A 27,677-nucleotide genomic window follows, 5' to 3' on the forward strand; every position below is an offset into this window, starting at 1 on the left:
CCATGTGCTGTGTTACTTTCGGCCCACGGCCGCCCCGGCCTATGCCGTACCCGGCCTCTGCCGCTCGTTTCATCATAATAACACATATAGTACATTCAAAATAAACATTCACACACATCATGGTTCATTTAAGTTTAAGCATTTGCACGTAATACAATCCGGGGCCACGCCCTACAATCACACAGTGGGGCCATGCCCTAAACTCGGGTGTTACGGTTTTCTTACCTGTATCCCGTGCTTTCCAAAGTACCACGGTCACGAGCACGGTCCTTTAGCACGAGCCTCTCCGAAATCCTAGTCACAACACACATAAAACACTTTTAATACTAACCAAACCCAAAACCACTTCCCGGGACCAATCCCGCACTCTCGGGACCTCTAAAACCTTAAAACAACACCCCGGAGGCATCCCACGAACCCCCGGAGCTAAGACCTAAAATTGCCAAAAAGAGCTACCCTGAAAATTGCCTTGTGCCGCGGCACCACATCCTTGTGCCGCGGCACCCATCAGACAGAAGCTCCCTTGCCGCGGCACACAAAAACCCTGCCGCGGCACGCCTTCGCAGACCCAGAATTCTGGGTTTTTCCTGCAATTTTCCCCGAGCTTTAACCTCCCCAAATCATCCCAAACCAAAACCTAAACCCCAAAACTCAAATCCAAACCTCATATGAACAATCTAACACCCCATAAACACTAGAATCAAATCCAAAACATCAATACACACAAGATCCACTCCTTTGATTTCAAATTCAACAACCCAAATCAAAACTCATGAAAATCTTAACTCAAGCATTAAATTCCTCAACCAACACAGAAAACAAACTTAAATAAGCATAAAATCCTTACCTCAAGAGTAGAATCCACCCTAAAAGTTCCCTTGATCTCCTTCTAAGCTTCCCACTTCAGCCCCCTTTCTACACCTCTTCTTCTTTCTTCTTCTTTGCCCTAGCCTTTCTCTCCTCTTCTTTTCCTTCTCTTCTAATTTATCAAAGCCACAAGTGACCCAAATGCCCAAACCGTACCCCCTAAATCCCAGCTGCATAATGTCTATTTGCCTTGCCAAAAGACCAAATTACCCCTCCTTACTAATCCTTCTAAGCTAAACCTTCAAGGGTACTTAAGTCTTAACACTTTCATTTCAATTCTACCACTTCCTATCTTAAAACTTGTTACTCACAGCAGTTACAAATGGTTACCAAATTACCAATACTAATCACTCTTTCTAAACTCAACTTACAAGATTCCCGAAGTACCCCTGGGCTCCTCCCGAGCCGGGTACAACAACCCGTTGTGACTTTTAGACTAACTGGCTCACTAGGACCGTCCCGATGCGTGCATCCTGGTAAAACATCACACTCACATGGCACAATTCACATAGTATAATTATCACAGTTATGCCCTAACATGGCCAAGTTACAATCATGCTCATTTTAAGACAATCAGTTCTACATGCATACCGATTCACATAGTCATGCATCTCAAATAATCCAATAGTCATATAACGTGCAATAAATCATAATGATGCATTAAACTTAATAAAGTCACACACAAAATCCCATCATGCCCTCCAGGCACACAACTCCAGGCCCTTAAGCCTTAACATTGAATTTGGGTCGTTACAACTATCCCCTCCTCATGAGAATTTCGTCCTCGAAATTTACCTGAACAACTCGGGATGCCGCTCCCGCATATCTGATTCCAGTTCCCATGTCGCCTCTTCGACCTTGCTGTTTCTCCACATTACTTTAACCAAGGGGATGGTCTTGCTCCTCAAGACCTTGTCCTTCCTATCAAGGATCTGAACAGGCTTTTCTTCGTATGATAAGTCCCGATCCAACTCCAAGTTCTCATAGCTCAACACATGAGTAGAGTCCGAAACATACTTCCGGAGCATGGACACATGAAACACGTCATGAACTCCTGATAAAGCTGGAGGCATTGCTAACCTATAAGCCACCTCCCCAATTCGTTCTAGAACCTCAAATGGGCCAACAAACCTGGGACTCAGCTTGCCCCGAACGCCAAATCGTTTTACTCCTCTCAGGGGTGAAACCCTGAGGAATACATGATCACCAACCTGAAATTCTACGCTCCTGCGTTTCTGATCTGAATAACTCTTCTGGCGACTCTGGGAGGCGAGCATACGAGCTCTAATTTTCTCAAGTGCCTCATTGGTCCTCTGAACCATCTCAGGACCTAAATACCTTCTCTCACCTGTCTCATCCCAGTGAATCGGTGATCTGCATTTTCTACCATACAACATCTCATACGGAGCCACTCCGATAGTCGCCTGATAACTGTTATTGTACGAAAACTCAATCAGAGGGAGGTACTTACTCCAAGATCCCTCAAAATCCAAGACACAAGCTCGTAACATGTCCTCCAGTATTTGAATTGTCCTCTCAGACTGTCCATCCGTCTGAGGATGATAAGCGGTACTAAACCGAAGCTGCGTGCCCATTGCCTTCTGCAGGCTCTTCCAAAACTTGGAAGTGAAAGTGGGGTCTCTGTCGGATACTATTGACCTCGGAGCCCCATGAAGTCGAACGATCTCCTTAGCATAAAGCTCTGCATACTGCTCCACAGTATAAGTCGTCTTCACAGGTAAGAAGTGGGCGGACTTGGTATACCTGTCCACAATCACCCATACCGAGTCATGCTGACCCACGGTCTTTGGCAATCCTACCACAAAGTCCATGGCAATATCTTCCCATTTCCACTCGGGAATCCCAAGAGGCTGTAATAATCCTGCTGGCCTCTGGTGTTCCGCCTTAATCTGCTGACAGGTTAGGCATCTAGCCACATAGTCCACCACGTCCCTCTTCATGCCTGACCACCAATACAAAACCTTCAGGTCATGGTACATCTTCGTAGATCCTGGGTGCAAAGAGTAGGGAGTGGTATGAGACTCGTCCAAAATCTCTCGCCGAATGTCTGGATCAATCGGAACACAAATCCGTCCTTTGTACTTCAACAAACTCATCTCAGAAATAGAGAAGTCCTTAGCTGCTCCCGATAGGACGTTCTCTCTACGCTCAACTAACTGGGGGTCCTTTCCCTGTGCTTCCTTAATCCTCTCGAGGAGTGTTGACTGAAGAGTAATGTTGGCTAACCTCCCAACCACTAGCTCTATACCTGCTCTGGTCATCTCTCCTGCTAGTCTGTCAGATATCTGCCTCGAACTATACAACTGTCCTGGGCCCCTTCGGCTTAATGCATCGGCCACCACATTAGCCTTCCCAGGATGGTATAGGATATCACAATCGTAATCCTTTACCAGCTCAAGCCACCGTCTCTGGCGCATGTTCAAGTCCTTCTGGGTAAAGAAATACTTTAGACTCTTGTGATCAGTGTATATCTCACACCTCTCTCCATACAGATAGTGTCTCCAAATCTTAAGTGCGAATACCACTGCAGCTAATTCCAGGTCATGCGTGGGATACCTCTGCTCGTACTCCTTTAATTGCCTTGATGCGTACGCTATCACTTTCCCAGCCTGCATCAACACGCATCCCAGACCCTGTCTGGAAGCGTCACAGTAGACCACAAACTTCTCATTATCTGTTGGCAGGCTCAGCACTGGTGCAGTAATCAACCGCCGCTTCAGCTCTTTGAAGCTATTCTCGCATCGATCTGTCCACACAAACTTGGTCTTCTTCCTTGTCAATTCTGTCAACGGAGTAGCAATTCTGGAGAACCCCTCTACAAACCGCCGGTAGTAACCTGCTAGTCCAAGGAAACTTCTAACTTCAGGAACATTGCTGGGTCTAGGCCAAACCCTCACTGCTTCCGTCTTACTTGGGTCGACCAGTAACCCATCCTTACTGATAATATGGCCCAAAAATGAAACTTGCGATAACCAGAACTCGCACTTACTAAACTTGGCATATAGCTTATGCCCTCTTAACCGCTGCAACACTAGACGCAGATGATGCTCATGCTCTGTCTCTGTCTGGGAGTATACTAGGATATCATCAATAAACACAATCACAAACTTATCCAAGTAATCCTTAAAAATTCTGTTCATCAAATCCATAAATGCCGCCGGGGCATTGGTTAATCCAAAGGACATAACCAGAAATTCATAATGCCCATACCGAGTCCGAAATGCAGTCTTTGGTATGTCCTCATCTCTGATCCTCAATTGATAGTAGCCTGATCGGAGATCAATCTTCGAAAACACTATACTCCCTTGAAGCTGATCAAATAAATCGTCGATCCTAGGCAATGGATATTTGTTCTTGATGGTCAGCTTATTCAACTCCCTGTAATCGATGCACATCCTGAGCGATCCATCCTTTTTCTTAACAAATAAAACTGGAGCACCCCACGGCGAGAAACTCGGTCTGACAAACCCCAAATCAAGTAGTTCCTGCAGTTGAATCTTCAATTCCTTCAATTCTGCTGGAGCCATTCTGTAAGGTGCTTTGGATACTGGCTCTGCTCCCGGAGCTAACTCTATGACGAACTCGATCTCCCGTTGTGGCGGCAACCCCGGCAGATCTGCTGGAAACAAGTCTGGAAACTCGCAGACGACTCTGGTTTCATTCGGTCCCACTGCCGCCACCTTAGAGGAATCCACTATACTTGCTAGGAATCCTATGCAACCCTCTTGCATCAGGTCTCTAGCCTTTAGTGCCGAGATCACAGGTACCCGCGGTCCATCCACCGATCCCACGAACACAAAGGGTGCCTCGCCCTCCGGTTCAAAGGTCACCATTCGTCGCCTACAATCAATTGTTGCTCCATATCGCGTCAACCAATCCATCCCTAGTATTATGTCAAAATCGTCCATATCTAGTTCAATCAGGTCAACAAACAATTCTCTACCATCTACCACTACTGGTAAGGCTCTAACCCACCTCCTAGAGACTACCAGCTCTCCTGTAGGCAATACAGTCTGAAAACCCCTAGCATACAAAATACTAGGTCTACACAGCTGATCAATCACTCTAGCAGAAACAAATGAGTGCGTAGCACCAGAATCAATCAATGCAGTAAACAAGGATCCAGCGCTAAAAATCTGACCTGTGACCACTGATGGGCTGGCCTCTGCCTCAGTCTGAGTCAAGGTGAAGACCCTAGCAGGCGCGAGGCTGTCACCCTGCCTAGGCTCCTCCTTCTTAGCCTGCGGGCAATCTTTCTTCAAGTGGCTGGTGCTTCCACAAACAAAACATGCCCTGATGCCGGTACCCGCTCCAGAGGCGGACCGGCACTCGCCCTGATGCCGTCGCCTGCATCGAGGACACCATGGATAACTCCTCCAGTTGTCATTACCGCCCTGGCGGCCACCCACGGAACCGCGAACCCTCCTGTCGGAACCATAGGGAGTAAATGAGTCTGGTACTCTCCTCTTCTGCTCACTGAGGCCGCTGCCCCGACTAGGCCCAGAAGAAGAAGGCATTACCCTCCTGGTATCACGCCTAGCAGCGCTATCCTTCCAGATCTGATCCTCAGCCCTCTCAGCAGTGAGGGCCTTGTCTACCACTTGCGCATAGGTAGTCTCTGGAGCCATTGTAATACTCACGTCACGGGCGATCATTGCACCTAATCCCCGTACAAATCTGTCCCTTCTGGCCATATCAGTCGGCACAAGCTCTGGCGCAAACTTCGCCAATCTATCAAATACCAAGGCGTACTCAGTGACAGATAACCTGCCCTGAGTCAGACTGTTAAACTCATCCGCCTTCGCCGCTCGAACGGCTACGCTGTAGTATTTCTCGTTGAAAAGGCTCTTGAATTCCTCCCAGGTCATAATAGCAGTATCCCTTCGCTGCCCCACCACCTCCCACCATATTCGTGCATCATGTCTAAGCATATAACTGGCACAATCAACCCTATCCCTTCCTTCAACCCTCATGAAGTCCAGGATTACCGACATTGTACTCATCCACTGCTCAGCCTGCAGTGGGTCTGCTCCCCCCTCAAAGGTAGGAGGTTGTTGTTTTCTGAATCTTTCATATAGAGGTTCCAACCTGTTCCCAGTCACAGGTTGAACCGGAGCCGGTACCACACTAGGCGGTGGTGGTATCACAGTGGTCGGTGGAGGAGCTGGTTGCCTGTACTGACTAAGCTCATCCTCTGTTTTCTTCAACCTAGCCTCCATCTCTGCTAAAATCTGTTGCCAGTTCTGAGGAGCAGGTGGAGGGTCCTGCCCCTGGTTATCATCCTCGGCCTGAATGCCGCGGAGTCTCGATGATTGGCGAGGCATTGCAACTAAATGCCTGCAATCAATGACACCGCTCATTAGGCATGATAACAAGGTCCAATTTCCACCTCTCAATCTCAACAACAACCAAGATCAATCGACCAAAGTGCCATAAAAATATCATGCAGCATACAACGGGCCTTGCCCTGGCATCATGCATATGTTATTTCAATGATCATGCTCATAATAATTTAGGCAGGCACACAAAGCATTAAACACATATTCATGAATATATCAACCGATCATACCAAACTACCCTGAGTCGAGCTTTTCAATGGCAGCGTGCGTACATGTTCGGTCGATCTCCAGAACCAATAAACCTTGGCTCGCTCTGATACCAAGTTGTAACGCCCTACTACCTTAGAGTCGTTACTAAGTGAGTTTAAAACAGAAATTGTGCATCTAATTGACTCAAGTGGTTTCTAAAACCAAAAGTGTGAATAAACCAGAGTTTAAGGCTGTACTCTTTGAAAATGTTTAGTTTCATTAAAAACGTTAATTATAAAACATCTGGGATCCCAAAATAAGGTTTACAAAATATTTACAACTCAAAATAGATTTACACTTGATCAGCTATCAAAAGAATGGTTAAATACAGCCATATACAAAATGCCCCCAACCAAAGCAGTCGGGCAGGCCGAACATGTACGCGCCGCCCCCACGCTCTCCATACTCATGGCCGGTTGACTGACTCCTTGCTTTTACCTGCCACACGGAGCACCCGTGAGCCGAAGCCCAGCAAGAAAACCCAAATAACACATAACATATGCAAAGTAAATAGCTGGCAATAATTCACTGATACATAAGAAAACCACCATCATAAACAAGTACGGCCATGCCGCTCCCAAGGCCTTACCAAAGCCTGGAGTTTCGGTTCTCACCGCGAGGATCACTCATGTATCCCTTGGGTCCCACCCTGAATATAAGCATCCCATGTGCTGTGTTACTTTCGGCCCACGGCCGCCCCGGCCTATGCCGTACCCGGCCTCTGCCGCTCGTTTCATCATAATAACACATATAGTACATTCAAAATAAACATTCACACACATCATGGTTCATTTAAGTTTAAGCATTTGCACGTAATACAATCCGGGGCCACGCCCTACAATCACACAGTGGGGCCATGCCCTAAACTCGGGTGTTACGGTTTTCTTACCTGTATCCCGTGCTTTCCAAAGTACCACGGTCACGAGCACGGTCCTTTAGCACGAGCCTCTCCGAAATCCTAGTCACAACACACATAAAACACTTTTAATACTAACCAAACCCAAAACCACTTCCCGGGACCAATCCCGCACTCTCGGGACCTCTAAAACCTTAAAACAACACCCCGGAGGCATCCCACGAACCCCCGGAGCTAAGACCTAAAATTGCCAAAAAGAGCTACCCTGAAAATTGCCTTGTGCCGCGGCACCACATCCTTGTGCCGCGGCACCCATCAGACAGAAGCTCCCTTGCCGCGGCACACAAAAACCCTGCCGCGGCACGCCTTCGCAGACCCAGAATTCTGGGTTTTTCCTGCAATTTTCCCCGAGCTTTAACCTCCCCAAATCATCCCAAACCAAAACCTAAACCCCAAAACTCAAATCCAAACCTCATATGAACAATCTAACACCCCATAAACACTAGAATCAAATCCAAAACATCAATACACACAAGATCCACTCCTTTGATTTCAAATTCAACAACCCAAATCAAAACTCATGAAAATCTTAACTCAAGCATTAAATTCCTCAACCAACACAGAAAACAAACTTAAATAAGCATAAAATCCTTACCTCAAGAGTAGAATCCACCCTAAAAGTTCCCTTGATCTCCTTCTAAGCTTCCCACTTCAGCCCCCTTTCTACACCTCTTCTTCTTTCTTCTTCTTTGCCCTAGCCTTTCTCTCCTCTTCTTTTCCTTCTCTTCTAATTTATCAAAGCCACAAGTGACCCAAATGCCCAAACCGTACCCCCTAAATCCCAGCTGCATAATGTCTATTTGCCTTGCCAAAAGACCAAATTACCCCTCCTTACTAATCCTTCTAAGCTAAACCTTCAAGGGTACTTAAGTCTTAACACTTTCATTTCAATTCTACCACTTCCTATCTTAAAACTTGTTACTCACAGCAGTTACAAATGGTTACCAAATTACCAATACTAATCACTCTTTCTAAACTCAACTTACAAGATTCCCGAAGTACCCCTGGGCTCCTCCCGAGCCGGGTACAACAACCCGTTGTGACTTTTAGACTAACTGGCTCACTAGGACCGTCCCGATGCGTGCATCCTGGTAAAACATCACACTCACATGGCACAATTCACATAGTATAATTATCACAGTTATGCCCTAACATGGCCAAGTTACAATCATGCTCATTTTAAGACAATCAGTTCTACATGCATACCGATTCACATAGTCATGCATCTCAAATAATCCAATAGTCATATAACGTGCAATAAATCATAATGATGCATTAAACTTAATAAAGTCACACACAAAATCCCATCATGCCCTCCAGGCACACAACTCCAGGCCCTTAAGCCTTAACATTGAATTTGGGTCGTTACAGTACAGCACCCTTTGAAGGACTCACCATGGTGACCTACATTCAGCATGCTTAATTCTGATCTCGGCCTTCGCCACTCCTGGCCCCTTCCTGTTGATGGCCTATGTCGTCTTCGACCTTTGCCGATCCTGGCCCCTGCCGACTCTAGCCTTTGCTGATCCTGGCCTATGCGATCTCTGACCCTTGCCAATCCCGACCTATCCTTATTCTGTCACACACACACATATGGCGTTATAGTTGCAAACCATACATACAATACTGAGCACAATATAGCTCTACGGGCTCACACAATTTTCTTACCTTGTGTCCCGAGCTGACAACCAAGAGCGATGAGCACGATCCCAAAATATGAGCTTGAGTGGGAAGACATAGTTACAACATACTGATAAATATCCATCACTATCTAAATCAATTAAAAGACTTCAGAATAACATTCTAGCCTCCAAGACCTCGAATTCTACTAAACAGGGTAATAGAATCCTTCCTGAGCCTTAAGATTTTAGTTCCTCAGCTTAAAACCTTCAAATGGCAAACATTTCATATTTGAATCACGGCCTAGCCCTTAAGGGTCACAGCACGCTCAAGTCAGAGAGCCTTGGGCTCTCATCAAAGGGATAGTGGCCACGATGCACCTTAGCATGCGTTGCGGCGCCTGGGAAAAATTTTGAGGCTTCGAAGCCTCTGAGTTCATGCGGGTCACTATGCATGAAGAACAGGGTCACGGCTCAATCCTACTAACCCAGTTTTTCCCTTGCATTTTCTCAAGCTAAGATCACCAATTCCTACCTAAACTTTCCCCAAACTCAGAATCACATCCCAGTCTTATAACAACACAGTATGACCAACATATAAACATTAAAACTAAGCTAAAACCTTAGCATAATTTAGAATCCCAATCCTTAAGCTCAAAACTCTAGAACACCCACAACAAACCAGAAAATTTACTAAAATAGGGCATAGATCTTACCTCAATTGTGTAGTCATAACCCCAGGCTGCTCCTAATCCAGTTCTAGTCCCAACCTTTAACCACAGCCTCGAGAATTCAGAGAGTTCCTAGCCTTTCCTTCAGTTTTCCAAAGTTCCTCAAAGAGTGAAAGAGAGAGCCGCCAAACATCGAAGAGAGAAAGAGAATGTGTGCCTTATCCCTTTTTATGTTCTGATTGCTCTCAAGGCTTCCTGCCTCAATCAAGGTCTGCCAAACACTAGAAAAATAGCAAAAGGCCCCTAGGTCCTAAACTTACCTTCTAATGCCCCAAGGGCAATACAATCATTTGCCACCATTTTTCTCGCTAAACCTCAAGTAACCCTATAAATTCTTGATTAATCCCCACATATGCAATAAATCACCAAATAATTACCCGTCACCTGGTAAACCCCAAACGCACGCCAAGTTCTCAAAATACCCCTAGGCTCACCCCGAGTCGGGTATTTGACCCTGTTGTAACTATTTCGCTAATCTGTTCTCTAGGATCATCTCAAACCACACTTCTCGAATATATCCACATAACACTGGGGTGTCGCTCAGAATACATACATGATTACATTTATGTCCTCAACGGGCCAAAAATACAAACATGCCCCAATTTATTGAAATGGGCCTACATGCATATTTAATGCAGATAAACATACATGTCTAATCAAGGCACTCAGCCTTAATAAAAAATTCAAAACAAGCCTAAAATTCAAAATAGGCCTTCCAGGCTCGGTAATCAAGGCACTCAACCTTAATAACAAATTTGGGACTTTACAAAATTAATGCAGAAAAACCACCAAAAATCATAGTAAAACCCTTACCTCAACCGAGAATTCGACCCTCAACTGCCTCCAAACTTTCTCCTAGCTTGGTTCCCCAATTCCCAACCTCAAATCCTCCATAAATTCATAAAGAAAATGAACAAGTAAGCTCAAGGGAGATAGAGATAGAGAGAGAGAGAGAGAGAGAGAGAAACGTGTGAGAGAGAGTGTGTGTTGTTTTTTTTCTTATTCTCTCTATCTTTCTTCTAAAGAGTCCTAAGGGTGTAGTCTATCCCTTTGCAAAAGACTAAAATGCCCCTTATCCAAATGTTTCCCTTCAACTCCCCCATGGGTGAAAACGTCATATACCACATTCCTGCTAATTCCTCAAGTAGTCCTACAAATCCTCAATTAATCCCTCCATACCCAACTAACCGCAAAATAACTATCTATTACCCAATCATATCCGAACACTATGTTCCCAAAATACCCCTAGGCTCACCCCGAGCTGTATATCTAAGCCCGTTATGACTATTATGCTAATCTGCTCCCAAGGACTGCCTCGGACCACATATCTCAACTATATCTCTGCAATGTTGTGGTCTCAAGCATAACACAACACACGATTACATTTATGCCCTCAACAGGCCAAAATTGCAAACATGCCCTTATTAACCAGAACGGGCTCACATGCATATTTAATACACCTAAACATGAACATGTAGTCATATCATATCATAACCCAAGTAATCAAATAATAATGCACATATATCTTGATTAATCATGTAATAATAAAATTAAATCAATTATTACCCTCCCGACAAGCTAATCAAGGAACCAAGTCTTATTAGTGAATTTGGGGTGTTACATTAAGTGTGTTAAGCATGCTTGTGGCCAATTTCTTATTAGAAGGGCATTTTTGTAATTTTGACCCATTCAGGGTATATCTGTAGTTATATGCTATGTGACTGGTACCACATTATTATGTGGATATTTTTGTGATATTCGACATTAGATGATCCTAGCGAGCAGTTTAGCAAAAAAGTCACAACAGCGTAAAATACCCGACTCAGAGTGAGCTTAGGGGTATTTTGGTAATTTGGTAAATTATTAATATTTATTGAGTAATGTGAATTAAGTTGGTGAGTATTTGATTTAGTTAACTAATTGGGAAGTAGTAGTAAAATTGGAGGATTAACAGGAATTTCGGGAAAAAGACCTAAAATGCCCTTGGGAAGGCTTTGGAGATAAGTTAAGGGCTATGGGTAAAGTGGTATTTTCACCACCTAGCTAGAGAAAGGTAACTTAGGCTGATGGGTTGGGTCATTCATGTGTAACTCTTTCCCTCTTTCCTTTGAAAGCTCTCCCTTAAGTCTTTAAAGATAAATTATTGAAATTCAAGCCTAAAGGCCATCCTTTGTGGGAATTGAAGCTTATGACAAGGCACTTGAGGGTGCCAGGAGTGTCTGCACCTAAGGGATTTTAATTTTCCTAGAGAAATGCAAAGGTAAGACCCCTATTATTTGCATTTCAATAGTTTTCTTGAGGTTTTGACTGATTTTGGTTCATGAATTGTTAATTAAACTAGTTATGTGTATTCTAAGTATGGGTTAGGTTTTGCAAGTATTTTGGGGTGAAATTATGGTCAAAATTATGTTAAGAGTCTAAGTGAACCAATTTTGAGCCTTGGTTTTGAGCTGGGAAGTCGTAGAAATAGCAGGGATTTCATTTGCGGAAGAATACTTTTGTTATGGGCTCGATTTGTGTTTATGGTGATCTAGCGCGACCGCGTTAGTGTCCTAGAAACCAAAGATTTGAAATTAGATTTAGGGCTCGAGGCTTGGGGTGCGACCATTCTGGGAAATGTGCGGCTGTTCCAGTGCAATGTGAAGCTCATAATCTATGTGGGTGTGACCACGCCAGGGGCAGGCGCAATGCGCTAGATGCCCCAAAAAGTGGTTTTTATTTTATTTTTAGGATTATGGCTTGGGGAGTTCGGGAGTCCGTTTTGGGGTCCACTTGGGGGCTCGGGAGACTTTCCTAATGTCCCAACATCTAGGAATAGTGACTGTATAAGTTGGGGTTCAGAGTGAGCCTCGGGATTTTGATTCAATCCCTAATAAGAATATGTTTATGTTGTGACTAGATTTTCGCAAGGCTTAGGATCGGGATTGCACTTGAGGTCATAAAGTCATTCGCACAAAACTCAAGGTAAGAAAACTACACCCTAGTTATGATTAGGGCTCGAGCCCCTACTAAAGAGCATGATTATAATTATGTCAGTGAATACCTGAGTAAGCATACATAAATGCGATGTATTTGATTATGTGATAAATGAATTATATGTTTGATTGCTCTTGATTGGAAAGCTCGGCTTATGAGTCGTGGTCGGTACTATGTTTGCTGCTATGGCTAGGCCACCCTGGGAGTATGGTATGCACTTGTTTTCCTCGTATGCCACTTGTATAAATAAAAGTGTTATATGCACTTGTGTGACTCTATCGTCGCATACCTGGATAACATGTCTGGTTTTGTACTATTTTTACTTCTAAGCATGTTGTTTATGTTCTCTTGTCTATGTGAATCTGTTTATTTCATTTTTCTTATTGATCCTTGACTCATGGGTGCTATGTGGTGCAAGTAAGGGTAAGGAGAAGCTGGGCCAGCCATGAGTTGGAGGGATTTAGGGGCAACGTGTACATATGCAGTCTGCTCGACAGCCACGGCCGGGGTATCACAGAGGAACTAGGGTTGGACCCTATTTTGCCACTTAGGTCTGCTTATTTGGTAATCTTTTGAGTTTTAAATAACTTTTAAACTTCTATTTTGGGATCACATGTACAGACTGAAACTTTTTAATGAAAATGTTTACTCCTTGGACAAAATAAAATTATACGTAAACCATTAGTTACTTCAATCACATGTTGAAGTCCAAATGACTCTCTTAGCGAGTCCAACACTATTTTGAGTACACATTGTAATGGTCCTGGATTAATAGGGCGTTATAACTTAGTATCAGAGTTTCCAAGGTTTAAGGGTTCCTTAAGACATGATGGGCATGAACACTCACCACTAAAGACAAGTTCGACTCAGGGTTTGGTAACTATTTATATAGTTATGTGTTCAATTACTTAAATGAGATATATATGGCTTACGTACCTGTATAATTAGGAAGCATGATCTATTCTGATAGGGCCTGGCCCTTGACTGTGGTATGCATGTTAAGAATGTGCTTATTAGCACAAGTGTTGCTTGTAAATGCTAAAGAAATGCTTATTAGCATCATTGTTGCTTCGGAATGCTAGAAATGCTCATTATCACTATTATATCCATATGAAATTCAAGAATGTGCTTATTAGCACTGCTGATGCTTGTGAATGTTAAGAACATTCTTATTAGCACCTTGATTGAGCATGAATATTAATTTCCATGTTTATTAGCGTGACTGTTGTGTGTGAAAGCTATTGAAATGCTTACTAGCATTGTCGATGCATGTGAATGCTTATTTGATCGGTTTTGGACCATGGGGTGGCATGGGATACTGTTATTGTTGTTTGATGAGCCGAGACATTGATTGCAGATAGACTTGGAAGTAATCTTCAAGGGCAATCAAATGAACCAGGCGATGCCGAAAGTCAGGTCTGAAATAATGACTAGGGTCAGAACCCTCCGCCAGCCCCTAAGAACTGGAAATAGATTGCTAAAATGCTAGATAGACTGCAAAGATAGGAAGAAGAAATTCGCCAATTGAGATAGCAGTAGGGAATGTTGCACCAATAACACCACCTTTTGCCATAGTACTGGTCGTACAACAGCTGCCAAAGATTGAGAGCCATTGGGAACTACCGTATGAACGGTTAAGGAAATAGCACCCTTGGGTTATTCCCTCCCAAGTGCGTATGTTGGTGGGAATTACTAGGATTACATTGTAGGTCCCTTTGCCCTCACAACCATTGACATCATGTGTAATGTCCTCCTAATCCAGGACTATTGCACTGTGTACTTTAAATTGTGTTAGACTTCCTAATAAATTCATTTGGCTTAAAACGTGCAACTATGGTTAATGACAAGGGTTAGGGTTAAAAATTTTGGTCAAAAGAATCGTTGACCTTTATTTAAAAAGTTTCATACATTCGTGGGATCCCAAAATATTACAACCAAAATCTTAAAGAAGCATAGTTACATCAAAAAATACATCCAGCCGACCTAAGCGAAAAAAAATAGGGCTACAACCATAGTTCCTCTGAGATATCCTCGGTCGTGGTGGTCGAGCAGCCACTTATGTACACACTACCACCGAAGCTCTCCAACTCATGGTTGGTCAAGCTTTCCCTTCCCCCAACCTGCACCACAAAGCACCCGTGAGCCAAGGCTAAGCAAGAAAACTATACATGTGCATAAATAGAACAATATAGATTCCCATATGGTCATTGGACCAATTTGGGGCCACTACCCTGAACAGTTGACTATAGAGCAAACCCCAGAGCCTATGCCCTAGCTATGTGACCATAGAGTGACCTGGGGCCCTCACCCTTAGCTCTGAGTAACTAACCATAGGGCTAGCCCAACACCTTTGGTTTTTCAATGACCATAGGGTCGACCAACGTAATAGTACATGGTTTATTTAGGCCTAAGCCTTTCGACCAACGCGCAGCACGCTCTTGATGTCCTAATCTAGGTATTCAATTTTCAAATTAGAAATAGATATGAATAGGCATATCCCAACAAAACTAGTACGCATGAATGTTAATCACATAACACCATCAAATAACCGTACTCAACAATACTAATCATACCTAATTAACGGGGCCTCATGCCCTAACCACAGAATTCATGCAACAAACATGAAACACTTAAGCAGGTATAGAATATTCAGGTAGGATCAATCAACATTTGAAACAATAGCTTCACATAAACGTTTTAAGAAGCCCAAGCCCTAATCATAATTATTACTAAACCGGGCAGTGGAATCGATCTCGAGCCCTAAGGAAAAGGTTCCTGTCATTAAAAACTCCCCAAGGACAAAACTGCCCAAGCGGGCCGCGACCTACCCTTGAGTGTCGTGATGCACCCCTTCTAATCAGAGGCTCTCTCCCTCAGCCAAAGGAAAGCGGGCCGTGACCTGCCAAAGAGGGTCGCAGCACACCTCCCAGACAGAGGCCTCCCTGGGCCCTGGGTTCCGCTAGGTCATAACCCCTCAAGAACTGAGACCCGACTTGGCCTGGCAAACCCATATTTTCTTCAATTTTCAACAACCAAAGTCAACCCAAACTATCAATTTCACCCCAAAACCATAATTCAATCATCATGATGGTTCTAACATCTTTCTGACAGCAAAACCCAACAAAAATCTAGTTACTAAACTCATCAAAACACCAATTTCAATTCTTGAGCTAAAATGTTCAAGAACACCTCAAAGCAGCCGCAAAATCTTACACAAATAAGTTAAACACAGGGATTAGATTGTTACCTTAGCTATGAATGATGATCCCCTAACCACAAGCTTTCAAAATCCCAATCCCAAGCCTTCAACTCTTTGGTTTCTGGCCAAAATCCTTCTCAATTCTTCAAAGACTAGCTTAGGGAAGCTTAGAGAGAAAGAGAGTGAGCCAGTTCAGAGAGGAGTGTTTTTGTGTTTTGTCTTTTGTTTCCTTGGAGCTGAAGCGACTTAAGATAACCCCAAGACTCGGGGTACCAAAAACGTCCCCGAGGGCAAAATGGTCGAATTCCCCAGTATTTCCTCCTAAACTCACTAACTTCAAATATATCCTCAATTATTCATTCCCATTACCCCATAACCCAATTAAATGCCAAATACCCAAAATACCCCTAAGCTCGCCCCTAGTCTGGTATTGGGTCCCGTTGTGATTCACTACTAACTTGATCCCTAGGATCGTCACATGTTGAGAAACTCAAATAAATCCACATAATAATGTGCTCTCACACATATACGCACATATATATACAATTATGCCCATAACGGGCCAAATTACGAAAGTTGCCCTTCTAATAAGAAACGGGCCCACTTGCATATTTAATACCCCTAAACATGCACTACTAGCTATATTATCACATAACTCACATAATCACAATCAAATATATCAAATAAACACATAATTTCATGTATTACCATTGTTGCCCCCTAATCAAGGCCCTAAGCCATATTAGGTAATTTTGGGATGTTACAACTATCCCCTCCTTACAGAAATTTCATCCTCGAAATTTTACCTAAATAGCTCAGCATACTGAGTTTGCATATCTGCCTCCAGCTCCTAGGTCGCTTCCTTGACCTTGATGTTCCTCCATAATACTTTAATTAAAGGCATAGTCTTCTTCCTTAGGACCTTGTCCTTCTTGTCTAAAATCTAAACTGGTTGCTCTTCATAGGACAAGTCTGCCTCCAGTTCCAGATCTGCATAACTCAGTACATGAGTTCCATCTGACACATACTTCCTCAACATGGAAATATGGAATACATTATGCACACTAGATAGTGCAGGGTGAGGCCAACCTATAGGCCACCTGCCCGATCCTCTCCGAGATCACAAATGGTCCCAAAAACCTAGGGCTCATCTTGCCCTTCTTCCCCAACCTCCTCACCCCTCTCAGAGGTGAAACCCTATGGAAGACATAATCTCCCACTTGGAAATCTACCTTCCTCCGCCTTGGGTCTGAATACTCTTCTATCTACTTTGAGATGCGAGCATCCAAACTCTAATCTTCTCGATAGCCTCAGTGGTCCTCTGAACTCTCACCCATCTCATCCTAGTGAATGGGCGATCTGTACTTCCTACCATACAACATCTCATAAGGTGCCACCCCAATGGTAGACTGGTAGCTATTGTTATAGGAAAACTCTATCAGGGGCAAATATTTACTCCAGGACCCTTCAAAGTCCAACACACATGCTCTCAGCATGTCATCCAATATCTAGATAGTCCTCTCAGACTGACCATCTGTCTGAGGATGATAAGATGAACTGAACTTTAGCTATGTACACATCATCCTCTGTAAACTTCCCCAAAACTTGGAAGTAAAGATAGGGTCCCTATCAAACACGATAGACCTCGGAGTCCCATGAAGGCCAACTATCTCCTTCACATAGAGATTTTCATACTGGTCAACAGTGTAATTCGTCCTTACTGGTAGAAAATAAGCTGATTTCGTATACCAATCCACGATGACCCAAATAGAATAATGATGGCCCACTATCCTAGGCAATCCTATCATGAAATCCATCGTGATATCTTCCCTCTTCCACACTGGAATATCCAGAGGCTGTAACAGTCCTGTCGGCCTTTGATGTTTAGCCTTGATCTACTGACAGGTCAGGCACCTTGCCACATACTCAGTCATATCAAATATAGAACTCTCAGATCATGGTACATCTTCATGGTGCCCGGATGTAGAGAATAAGGGGTAGTATAAGATTCATCCAAAATCTCTCGTCTGATCCTGGTGTCCATTGGAACGCAAATCTGATCCTTGTATCTCAAAAAGCCCATGCTTGACACTGTATAGTCCTTAGCTATTCCAGCTAGGACATCCCCTCTAATCTGCCCCAACCATGTGTCATCTAACTCCTTCTCCTTGATCCTCTCCAAAATAGTAGACTGTAGGGTGATATTTGCTAGCTAACCCACTACTAACTCAATTCCTGTTCTTGTCATAACATCAGCCAATTCCCTTGCTATCTGCCTGACACTATATAACTCTCCCAGACCCTTCTGGCTTAAGGCATCTTCTATTACATTAGCCTTCGCAGAGTGATAGAGGATCTCACAATCATAACCCTTTACCAGTTCCAACCAATGTCTTTGCCTCATGTTCAGATCCTTCTGGGTGAAAAAATATTTTAAACTCTTGTGATCAATGTATATCTCACACTTCTCACCATACAAGTAGTGTCGTCATACCTTTGGTGCAAAAACTACTACTGCAAGTTCTAAGTCATGTGTAGGGTACCTCTATTCATATTCTTGCAACTGACACAATTCATAGGCAATCACTTTCCCTGTCTACATAAGTACACAACCCAGACCTTGCCTCGAGGCATCACAATAAACTACAAACTTGTCCCAATCTGTAGGAAGGCTCAAAACTAGAGCAGTGACCAAACTCTTCTTGAGCTTCTGGAAGCTGTCTTCACACTTGTCTGACCATACAAACTTCTAATTCTTGCGTGTTAACTCTGTCAGTGATGACCCAATCTTGGAAAATCCCTCCACAAAGTGTTTGTAATACCCTCCCAATCCCAAGAAACTCCTGATCTCTGAAGCGTTCTTCGGTCTTGACCAATCTCTAACTGCCTCGATCTTTGCTAGATACACCTCAATCCCATCCTTACTAACTATGTCACCTAAGAAAGTCACCTGTGGCAACCAAAATTCGCATTTCTTGAACTTCGCATACAACCTGTGTTCTCTCAAGTACCAATCTGAAGTGTTGCTCGTGTTCTGACTCTGTCCGAGAGTATATCAGTATATCCTCAATAAAGATGATCACAAACTGGTCAAGGTAATCTTTGAACACCCTGTACATTAAATCCATAAATGATGTCTGTACATTAGTCAATCCAAACAACACCACCAAAAACTCATAATGCTCGTACCTGGTATGAAAAGTTTTCTTTCGTATATCCTCCTCCCTGATCCTCAGGTGGTGATAACCAGATCGAAGATCTATCTTAGAAAATATCGTTCTACCCTGCAACTGATCAAAAAAATCATCAATTCTTGGTAATGGATATCTATTCTTGATAGTCAACTTGTTCAGTTCCCTGTAATCGATACACATCCTCATGGAACAGTCCTATTTCTTCACAAAGAGAACACGTGCACCCCATGGCAGAAAACTTGGCCTGAAAAAGCCCAAGTCTAGTAACTCCTGTGGTTGAACATTTAGTTCCTTCAGCTTAGTTGGAGCCATCCTATAAGGTTCCTAGACACTGGTTCTATCCCTGGCACCAATTCCATTAGAAACTCAATTTCCCTATGTGGTGGTAACCCGGGTATATCCTCTGGAAACACGTCCAGAAACTCACAGACTAATCGGGTATGTTTTGGTCCCACTGGCATGACCTGAGTGGTATCCACCACGCTAGCTAAGAACTCTATGCACCCCCCTACAATAGGCCTCTAGCTCTAAGTACTGATATCATAGGTATACGAGGTCCATGCACAGTGACAACGAATACAAATGGGTCCTCACCCTCAGGCTCAAAGGTTACCATCTTCCTTTTGTAATCTATCATTACCCCATACTTCTCTAGCCAATCCATACCTAGAATTATATCAAAGTCTGTCATCACCAATTCTACCAAATCAACTGATAATTCCCTGTCATCCACTATAACTGGTAGTGATCTAACCCATCTCCTAGAAATCACTAACTCCCCAGTAGAAAACATAGTACCAAACCCCACAGGATAAAAGTCACATGGTCTACATAATCCATCTATAATCCTACTAGTGACAAAAGAGTGTTTAGCACCCGTATCAATCAAAACAGTATAGAACGTTCCAGCAGTAGAAAGCTGACCTGGAACTACTGAAGGACTAGCCTCAGCCTCTGCCTGGGTCATGGTGAACACTCGAGCTGGCGTCAAGCTGTCCACCTTCTTCGGCTCCTCCTTTCTGGCTCTTAGGCAATCCTTCTTCAAATGCCCCACACTACCGCAAACGAAGCAATCCATTGCCCGACATTCCCCAATATGGTGCCTCTTACACCGAGTACACTCTGGAAATGCTCTCCAGGTCTCACCGCCACTCTGGTGGCCCATCTATATGCTCCGTAGCCTCCTATCTGGCCCTGAAGCTGAAACTGTATCTAGAGTCTTCCTCTTCTGGTCACTAGGGCCTCCACCTCTACCAAAACCTGTAAATGGAGGTCTCGGCCTCGTAGAATCCCTTCTGGCTGCATTGTCATGCTAGATCTTATTCCCTGCGCTCTCAGTTGTAAGCATCTTCTCCACAACCTGTGCATAGGTAGTCAATCCTAGAACAGTGGTAATACGAACATCCCAGGCTATCATTGGTTGTAGCCCCTGAAGAAACCTCTCTCTTCTAGTCCCATCAGTGGGCACTAGATCTCCGGCAAACTTTGCCAATTTGTTATACTTCAGGGCGTAATCAGTCACTGTCATGTTACCCTAAAGTAACTTGATGAATTCCTCAGCCTTCGCAGCTTTAACTGGGTCGCTGTAGTATTTCTTATTGAATAAGGTTCTGAACTCTTCCCATTCCATGGTGGTTACTGCTTTGGTCTGGGATACCACCTCCCACCATATTCGGGCATCCTCCCGAAACATATAAGTGGTGCAAACCACTCTCTCGTTACCACCTACCCTCATAAAATCCAGGATGGTGGTTATCATGGTCATCCACTGCTCAGCCTTCAGTGGATTTGACCTGCTCTCAAAGACTAAAGGATGTTGCTTTCTGAACCTCTCATATAGGGGTTCCACCTATCTCCCCTTGCTTGGGGCTACACTACTACTGGTACCTGCGGTTGTATCACTGCCGGCACTGCGGCCTGTGGGTTCCCTGTTGGAACGTGTTGTTGTCTCAAGAGCTGTATCTCTTCTTCCTTCCTCTCTCATCTGGCTTGCATGTCAACAAGCACCTATTGCTAGTTTTCTGGAGCTGGAGGTGGGGCTTGGCCCTTGTCATTCCCTTCACTGACCTGTAACTCTTAGCCAGCCAACCTCTCAGACCTTCGAGGATTCATACTATTGCTTAATCCACCCTCAGTGATCAAATTGGTCGTTAGGACATAATAACTATACCTCTTGCCGCCTGACGGTCGAAGATAAAACAAATAAACAAACAAGTGCAATGCTAATAAGCATGCCATCACATAATATGCTTATTCATGGTGCTAATAAGCACTTCCAGATATTCATCAGCAAATAACAATGCATGTCAACATATCCAAGCATTTACGCGAGTATAACATTGCTAATAAGCATGTTTTTGTAATCCCTACCAGTGTTAATAGTGCTAATAAGTATTTCCTGGCCTATAAGCAAATAATAAAGCTAATAAGTAGTTCCCTTGCATTCCAAGGTATTAACAATGCTAATAAGCACATTCTTTATCATTCATGCAGCAGTCAAGTGTCAGACCCTATCAAATTATCTCATGCTTCCTAAACATGCACGCAGATAAGGCATTCATGTCAGGTTTAAACATTTAAACACATATCCACATAATAATTATCAAACCCTGAGTCGAACTTGTATTTAGTTACAAGTGTACATGCCCGACAAGTCTTTAGGAACCCTTAAACGTTGGCAGCTCTAATACCAAGTTGTAACGTCCTCCTAATCCAAGACCGTTACACTATGTACTTTAAATTGTGTCAGACATGCTAATCAAGTCATTTGTCTTAAGTCGTGAAACTATGGTTAAGGACAAGGGTTAGGGTTAAAAATTTTGGTCAAAGGAATTGTTGACCTTTATTGTAAAAGTTTCATACATTTGTGGGATCCCAAAATATTACAACCAAATTCTTAAAGAAGCATAGGTATATAAAAAATTACATCCAGCCAACCTAAGCGGAAAAAACAGGGCTACAACCCTACTTCCTCTGAGATATCCTCGCCCATGGTGGTCGAGAAGCCGCATATGTACACGCTGCCACTGAGGCTCTCCAACTCATGGCTAGTTAAGCTTTCCCTTCCCCTTACATGCAACACAAAACACCCATGAGCCAAGGCTCAGCAAGACAACTATACATGTGCATAAAAAGAACACTATAGATTTGAAGTCGCTGTCCAGCAATAATAACCTACACATACAGTCATTCAGTTACAAACAAATGGTCACTGGACCAATTTGGGGCCACTGCCCTGAACAGTTGACTGTAGAGCCAACTCTAGGGCCTAAGCTCTAGCTATGTGACCATAGAGTCACCTGGGGCCCTCGCCCTCAGCTCTGAGTAACTAGCCATAGAGTTCGCCCAACACCTTTGGTTTTTCAACGACCATAGGTTCGGCCAACATAATAGTACATTGCTGATTTAGGCCTAAGCCTTTCGACCAGCGCGTAAAGCGCTTTTGCCGTCCTTAACTAATAAGTCAAGCCATGATCCAGGTATTCAATCTTCAAATTAGAAATAGATAGGAATATGCATATCCCAACAAAACTAGTATGCATGCATGTTAATCACATAACACCATCGAGTAAACTTACTCACAATACTAATCATACCTAATTAATGGGGCCTCAGGTCCTAATCACAGAATTCATGCAACAAACATGAAACACTTAAGTAGGTATAGAATATTCAGGTACGATCAGTCAACATGTGCAACAATAGCTTAACATAAACATTCTCAAAGACCTAAGCCCTAATCATAATTATTAATAATATTTGGGCCAAGCACTAATCACATATAACACGTATTAAGTGTCGTTTTCTTACCTTAGGTCCGAGTATAGCGTAAAATAAGGACGACCCTTGAGCGCGATCCCGATTCTGAGACCCTAGCGATAACCTAGTCATAGCCATAACATAGGATTCCATCAATAACGATCAAATAAAGGCTTCTGAACAAATCCTAGCCTCCGGGGCCTCGAATTCCACTAAACCGGATAGTGGAATCAATCCTGAGCGCTAAGGAAAAGTTTCCCGTCATAAAAAATTCCCCAAGGCAAACTGCCCAGGCCGGATTAGACCTGCCCTTGAGTCTCACAGCCCACCCCTTCTAATCAGAGGCACTCTCCCTTAGCCAAAGGGATGCAGGTCGCGACCTGCTCAAGAGGGTCACAACGCGCCTCCAAGACAGAGGCCTCCCTGGGATTTGGGTTCAGCTAGGTCGCGGCCCCTCAAGAACATAGCCTCGACTTGGACCTACAAACCCATATTTTCTTCAATTTTCAACATCCAAATTAACCCAAAACTATCCCAATTTCACCCCAATACCATAATTCAATTCCCACAATGGATCTAACATCTTTCCAACAACAAAACCCAACAAAAATCTAGTTACTAAACTGTAATGACCCAAATTTACTAATGAGGCTTAAGGGCCTAGATTAGTGTGACGGGAGGGCATAAATGGAATATAAGTGATTTAATGATAAAAAGAATGAAATATGACTATTTGAACATTTGAGATGCATGACTATGTGTATTAGTATGCATGTGGGCCCTGATTAGGTTAGAAAGGGCATAATTGTAATTTTGGGCCGTTGAGGGCATAACTGTATATATATGCGATAATTGTTGAGACCACATTATTATGTGGATATATCTGTGATTTGTGATTCGAGACGATCCTAGTGAGCAGATTAGCGAAAAAGTCACGGCGGGGATTTATACCCGGTTCGGGGCGAGCCTGGGGGTATAAATGGGAATTTAGAGAATATATTGGGGTCTATTTTGACATCAAGGAATATAATTGATGATTAATTAAGTATCGGGAAGTAAGCGGTAAATATTAGAGACACTCGAGGAATTAGCGGGAATTGGGTGAAATGACCAAAATACCCCTAGGTGGATTAAAAGAGTTAGAGTTAAAAGGAAGGGTGTTGTGGTCATTTGGAAGATAAGGATAGGCATAACTAAGGCTTTATTCTCAGTGGAGTTTGTAGAATAAAATAGAAGTCTGAAAAGAAAGAGAAAGAAGGAAAAAGAAGGAAAGGAAAGAAAGAGAAAGAAGGGAAGGAGGGCAAGGTCGGTTTAGGCTTTTCTCCATCATTTTCTTGAGGGTTCTTGGAGCAAAGTTCAGAGGAGAGCTACATCAAGTTGAGCCATAAGGTTTCTAAGTTAGGCTTGAAGAATTGACAAGGGTTTAGCAAGAACAAACCTTCCACTTGAGGTAACACTTTGAAGTTTCTTCAGTTCTGGTTTTAACTTTTAACTAAGGTATCTAAGCTGAATTGATGGGGAATTCTAGGGAATTGGAGCCAAGGATTTGAGGAGGAGGAATCCAAGGAAGAGTAGAGGGTATCCTAGCATCAACTCTCCAGCTAAAGGTAAGGAACTTTGGTTTCAACTCTGAGATTTCTATGGTTTCTGCTGAGTTTCTGAGTTTAGGATAAACTATGGTGAATTTTGGGATTAGGGATGCATGTGTTTGGGTTTTAGTATTTGGAATGCTTGGGATGATTTGAGTATGTTAATAAGCTTGTTTTTAAGATTGGTTGTGGATTGGAAGAGTTTTGGTAAGGGTTGGCTCGAGGAAAACGCAGGAAGGAAAAATGCAGTATTGGCTGTCTGTGACTAGCGCTACAGCGCTAGGCCAAGCATTCTAAGGGTGTTTTGGTTCTGCTTATAGCACTGTAGCGCCCTCCTTAGAGCGTTGTAGTGCTACCCTATTTCCAGAAAGGGGTTTTTGAGTTATTTTCAAGGGTTTTTGCCCGGGGGTTCGGGGTTCGATTCCACCACCCCGTTTGGTGGAATTAGAGCTTCCCGAGGGCTCGGGATTGGTCCCGAGGTTAGGTTTTGGACTTGAGGCTTGGTGAAGGTTCTGACCTGTGGTTGTGACTAGGTGCGCGCTAGGGTTCAAGAGGGATCGTGCTCAAGGATCAAAGTAAACAAAGCTAGTAAATTTAATGGTAAGAAAACTGCACCCGGTTAAATGTTTGAGATGGGACTAAGTGCTCCCAATATCTGTATAATGCCATAGATGGTATTACGCCATGGGACATGTGAAAAATGGCCTAAGGGTGCGGTATACAATATTTGCGCACAGGGCGCGGCTTGGCCATTGGTAGCCGAGGACAGCTTAATATTCATTGAGCTCGATTTAAGCGGGCCGGAGTCAGTGGGATAAACAGAGGGTGCGGCCTGAGGGCGCTAACCCTACTTATCATTTGTAAATTGGTGATTGACATGAGTTGATATGTTTAGTATAATGAATGCTTGAATATCATAAATGCTTGTATGATTGAGAACATGCCTATGTGATATGAGATATTGGATTGTCTGTTGACTGCTTATGCTCTGTTATTATATTTTCTTGCTGGGCCTTGGCTCACAGGTGCTACGTGGTGCAAGTAAAGGCAAAGGAAAATTGGACCAATCCTGAGATGGAGAGCTGTGAGGTTGAATGTACATAGTCACCTGTTCGGTCGCCATGGCCGAGGAGTGGATCAGGACAGAGATTGCCCAACTGTCTATTTTGCCTTAATATGGTTGATACTGTATTTAATTCTCGAATCTGTTGTAAATGGTTTTAATCCTATTGTCTTTGGGATCTCGTGTAAATAGAAAATGTTATTTATAAGAAATGCAGCGTTTGAGACCAAAATCTTTTAACCCTAGTTCTGTTATAGTTTCAGTAACACGTTTGTAATTAAATGACTTGATTAGCAAGTCTAACACTTTTATAAACACACAGTGTAACGGTCTTGGCTATCCAGGGCGTTACATAAACACATCAAAACACCAACTTAAATTCTTGAGCTAGAAGGTTCAAGAACACCTCAAAGCAGCTGCAAAATCTTACATAAATCAGTTAAACACAAGGATTAAATTGTTACCTTAGGGGTGAATGATGATCTCCTAACCACAATCTTTCCAAATCCAAAGCCCAAGCCTTCAATTCTTTGGTTTCTATCCTAAATCCTTCTCAATTCTTCAAAGAATAGCTAAGGTATGCTTAGAGAGAAAGAGATTGAGGTGAGAGAGTGAGTCGGTTCAAAGAGGAGTATTTTTGTGTTTTGTCTTTTGTTTCCTTGGAGATTAAGCAACTTAAGATAACCTTGAGACTCGGGGTACCAAAAACGTCCCCGAGGGAAAAATGGTAAAATTCCCCAGTATTTCCTCCTAAACTCACTAACTTCAAATATATCCTCTATTATTCATTCCCATTACTCGATAACCCAATTAAATGCTAAATACCCAAAATACCCTTTGGCTCGCCCCTAGTCTGGTATTGGGTCCCGTTGTGATTTTCCCACTAACTTGCTCCCTAGGATCATCACATGCCAAGAAACTTAAATAAATCCACATAATAATGTGGTCTCACACATATACGCACATATATATACAATTATGCCCATAACGGGCCAAATTACGAAAGTTGCCCTTCTAATAAGAAACGGGCCCACTTGCATATTTAACACCCCCAAGCATGCACTACTAATTATATTATCACATAAGTCACATAATCACAATAAAATATCTCAAATAAACATATAATTGCATATATTGCCATCCTGGCCCCCTAATCAAGGCCTTACGCCTTATTAGGTAATTCTGGGACGTTACATCACAAGCTTTCAAGGCTTGGTGAATCTTCATAGCATGATTTTTTAGCATTCTCTTGTTTCCTTGAGTGTTTGTGGGTATTTAAAGTGAAGCTCCAGTCTGGCTATCCTCAAGTGGTCATGGCCATCTTCCACTTGGATGTACTTTAGAGCCCTTTCATTGAAGTCGCATGTGTCCTCTATTTCTATCTTAAGCAAACTATCCCACATTTTTCTCTTTGAATGTACCCTTGCGATGATGGCCATATTTAGCTCGTACTTGGATAACTTTCCCAATTTAGCTACCTCCACGTTGAAGCGATGAACATACTTTCTCATACTTTCATTCTCACCTTTCTTTACGTAGGCGAGGCACGTAGTGGGTGTTGTGTAGTCATGGAAGGCGCGGTGTTGGCAAAGTAATTCCCCTTTGATTCACTAGCCCAAGTTTCTAAACCACTTGTAGGCGGCTCCTTTTAGTGTGGTTGCAAAACATTGGCATCTAGCCTTTGCAAAGACTCATTTCAATTTCATCAAGTCATTAAAGGCATCTAAGTGACATTTTGGATTTGTTACACCTTCATAAGATGCCATGCGTGGTTCTTTGAAGTGGGATGGAAGAGATTCTGCTTGGATCTCCCTCGAAAGTGGATATTCTTCATCAAACTCCTTGCCACCTAGCTTTTCTCCTGGCGCATCCACTGAATTGCTTCTAAGATCATTCATTTTTGTGTCTAGCTTCTTCCTTTGCTTGTTTAATGAGTTCAAAAGATCGTTGTTGGGTAGAGCTAGTGTTTTATTATTCGTAATGAAATAAGTTGTAGGGACCTTCTCTCTCATTACTCCATCTTCTCTTTGTTGGGACATGTCTCTCTCATCCATCGATGTCTTCTTGGAGGCAGAGGTGTTTGCACCATGTGTTTGCTCCAAATTTCTTGGTCATGTCTTTGGCATGGAACCTCCATGGTGCTCCGAACATGGGG

The 27,677-nt window shown here is 43.2% G+C and overlaps 1 protein-coding gene across 1 annotated transcript; it reads right to left on the reverse strand.

Moving 5' to 3' along the window:
* Window positions 1-1,670: 1,670 nt before the first annotated feature.
* LOC133779341 (uncharacterized) lies at window positions 1,671-27,033 on the reverse strand (the record flags this gene model as incomplete). The annotated part of the gene is made up of 2 exons (XM_062219313.1): window positions 26,944-27,033; window positions 1,671-2,129 (listed from the first exon to the last, which is right to left on the reverse strand). Coding segments are annotated over exons 1-2 (549 nt in total), but the record flags the coding sequence as incomplete, so codon positions are not given.
* Window positions 27,034-27,677: the final 644 nt, after the last annotated feature.

This window comes from Humulus lupulus, chromosome 5 (assembly GCF_963169125.1).
Source record: "Humulus lupulus chromosome 5, drHumLupu1.1, whole genome shotgun sequence".
Taxonomy (NCBI): Eukaryota; Viridiplantae; Streptophyta; class Magnoliopsida; order Rosales; family Cannabaceae; genus Humulus; species Humulus lupulus.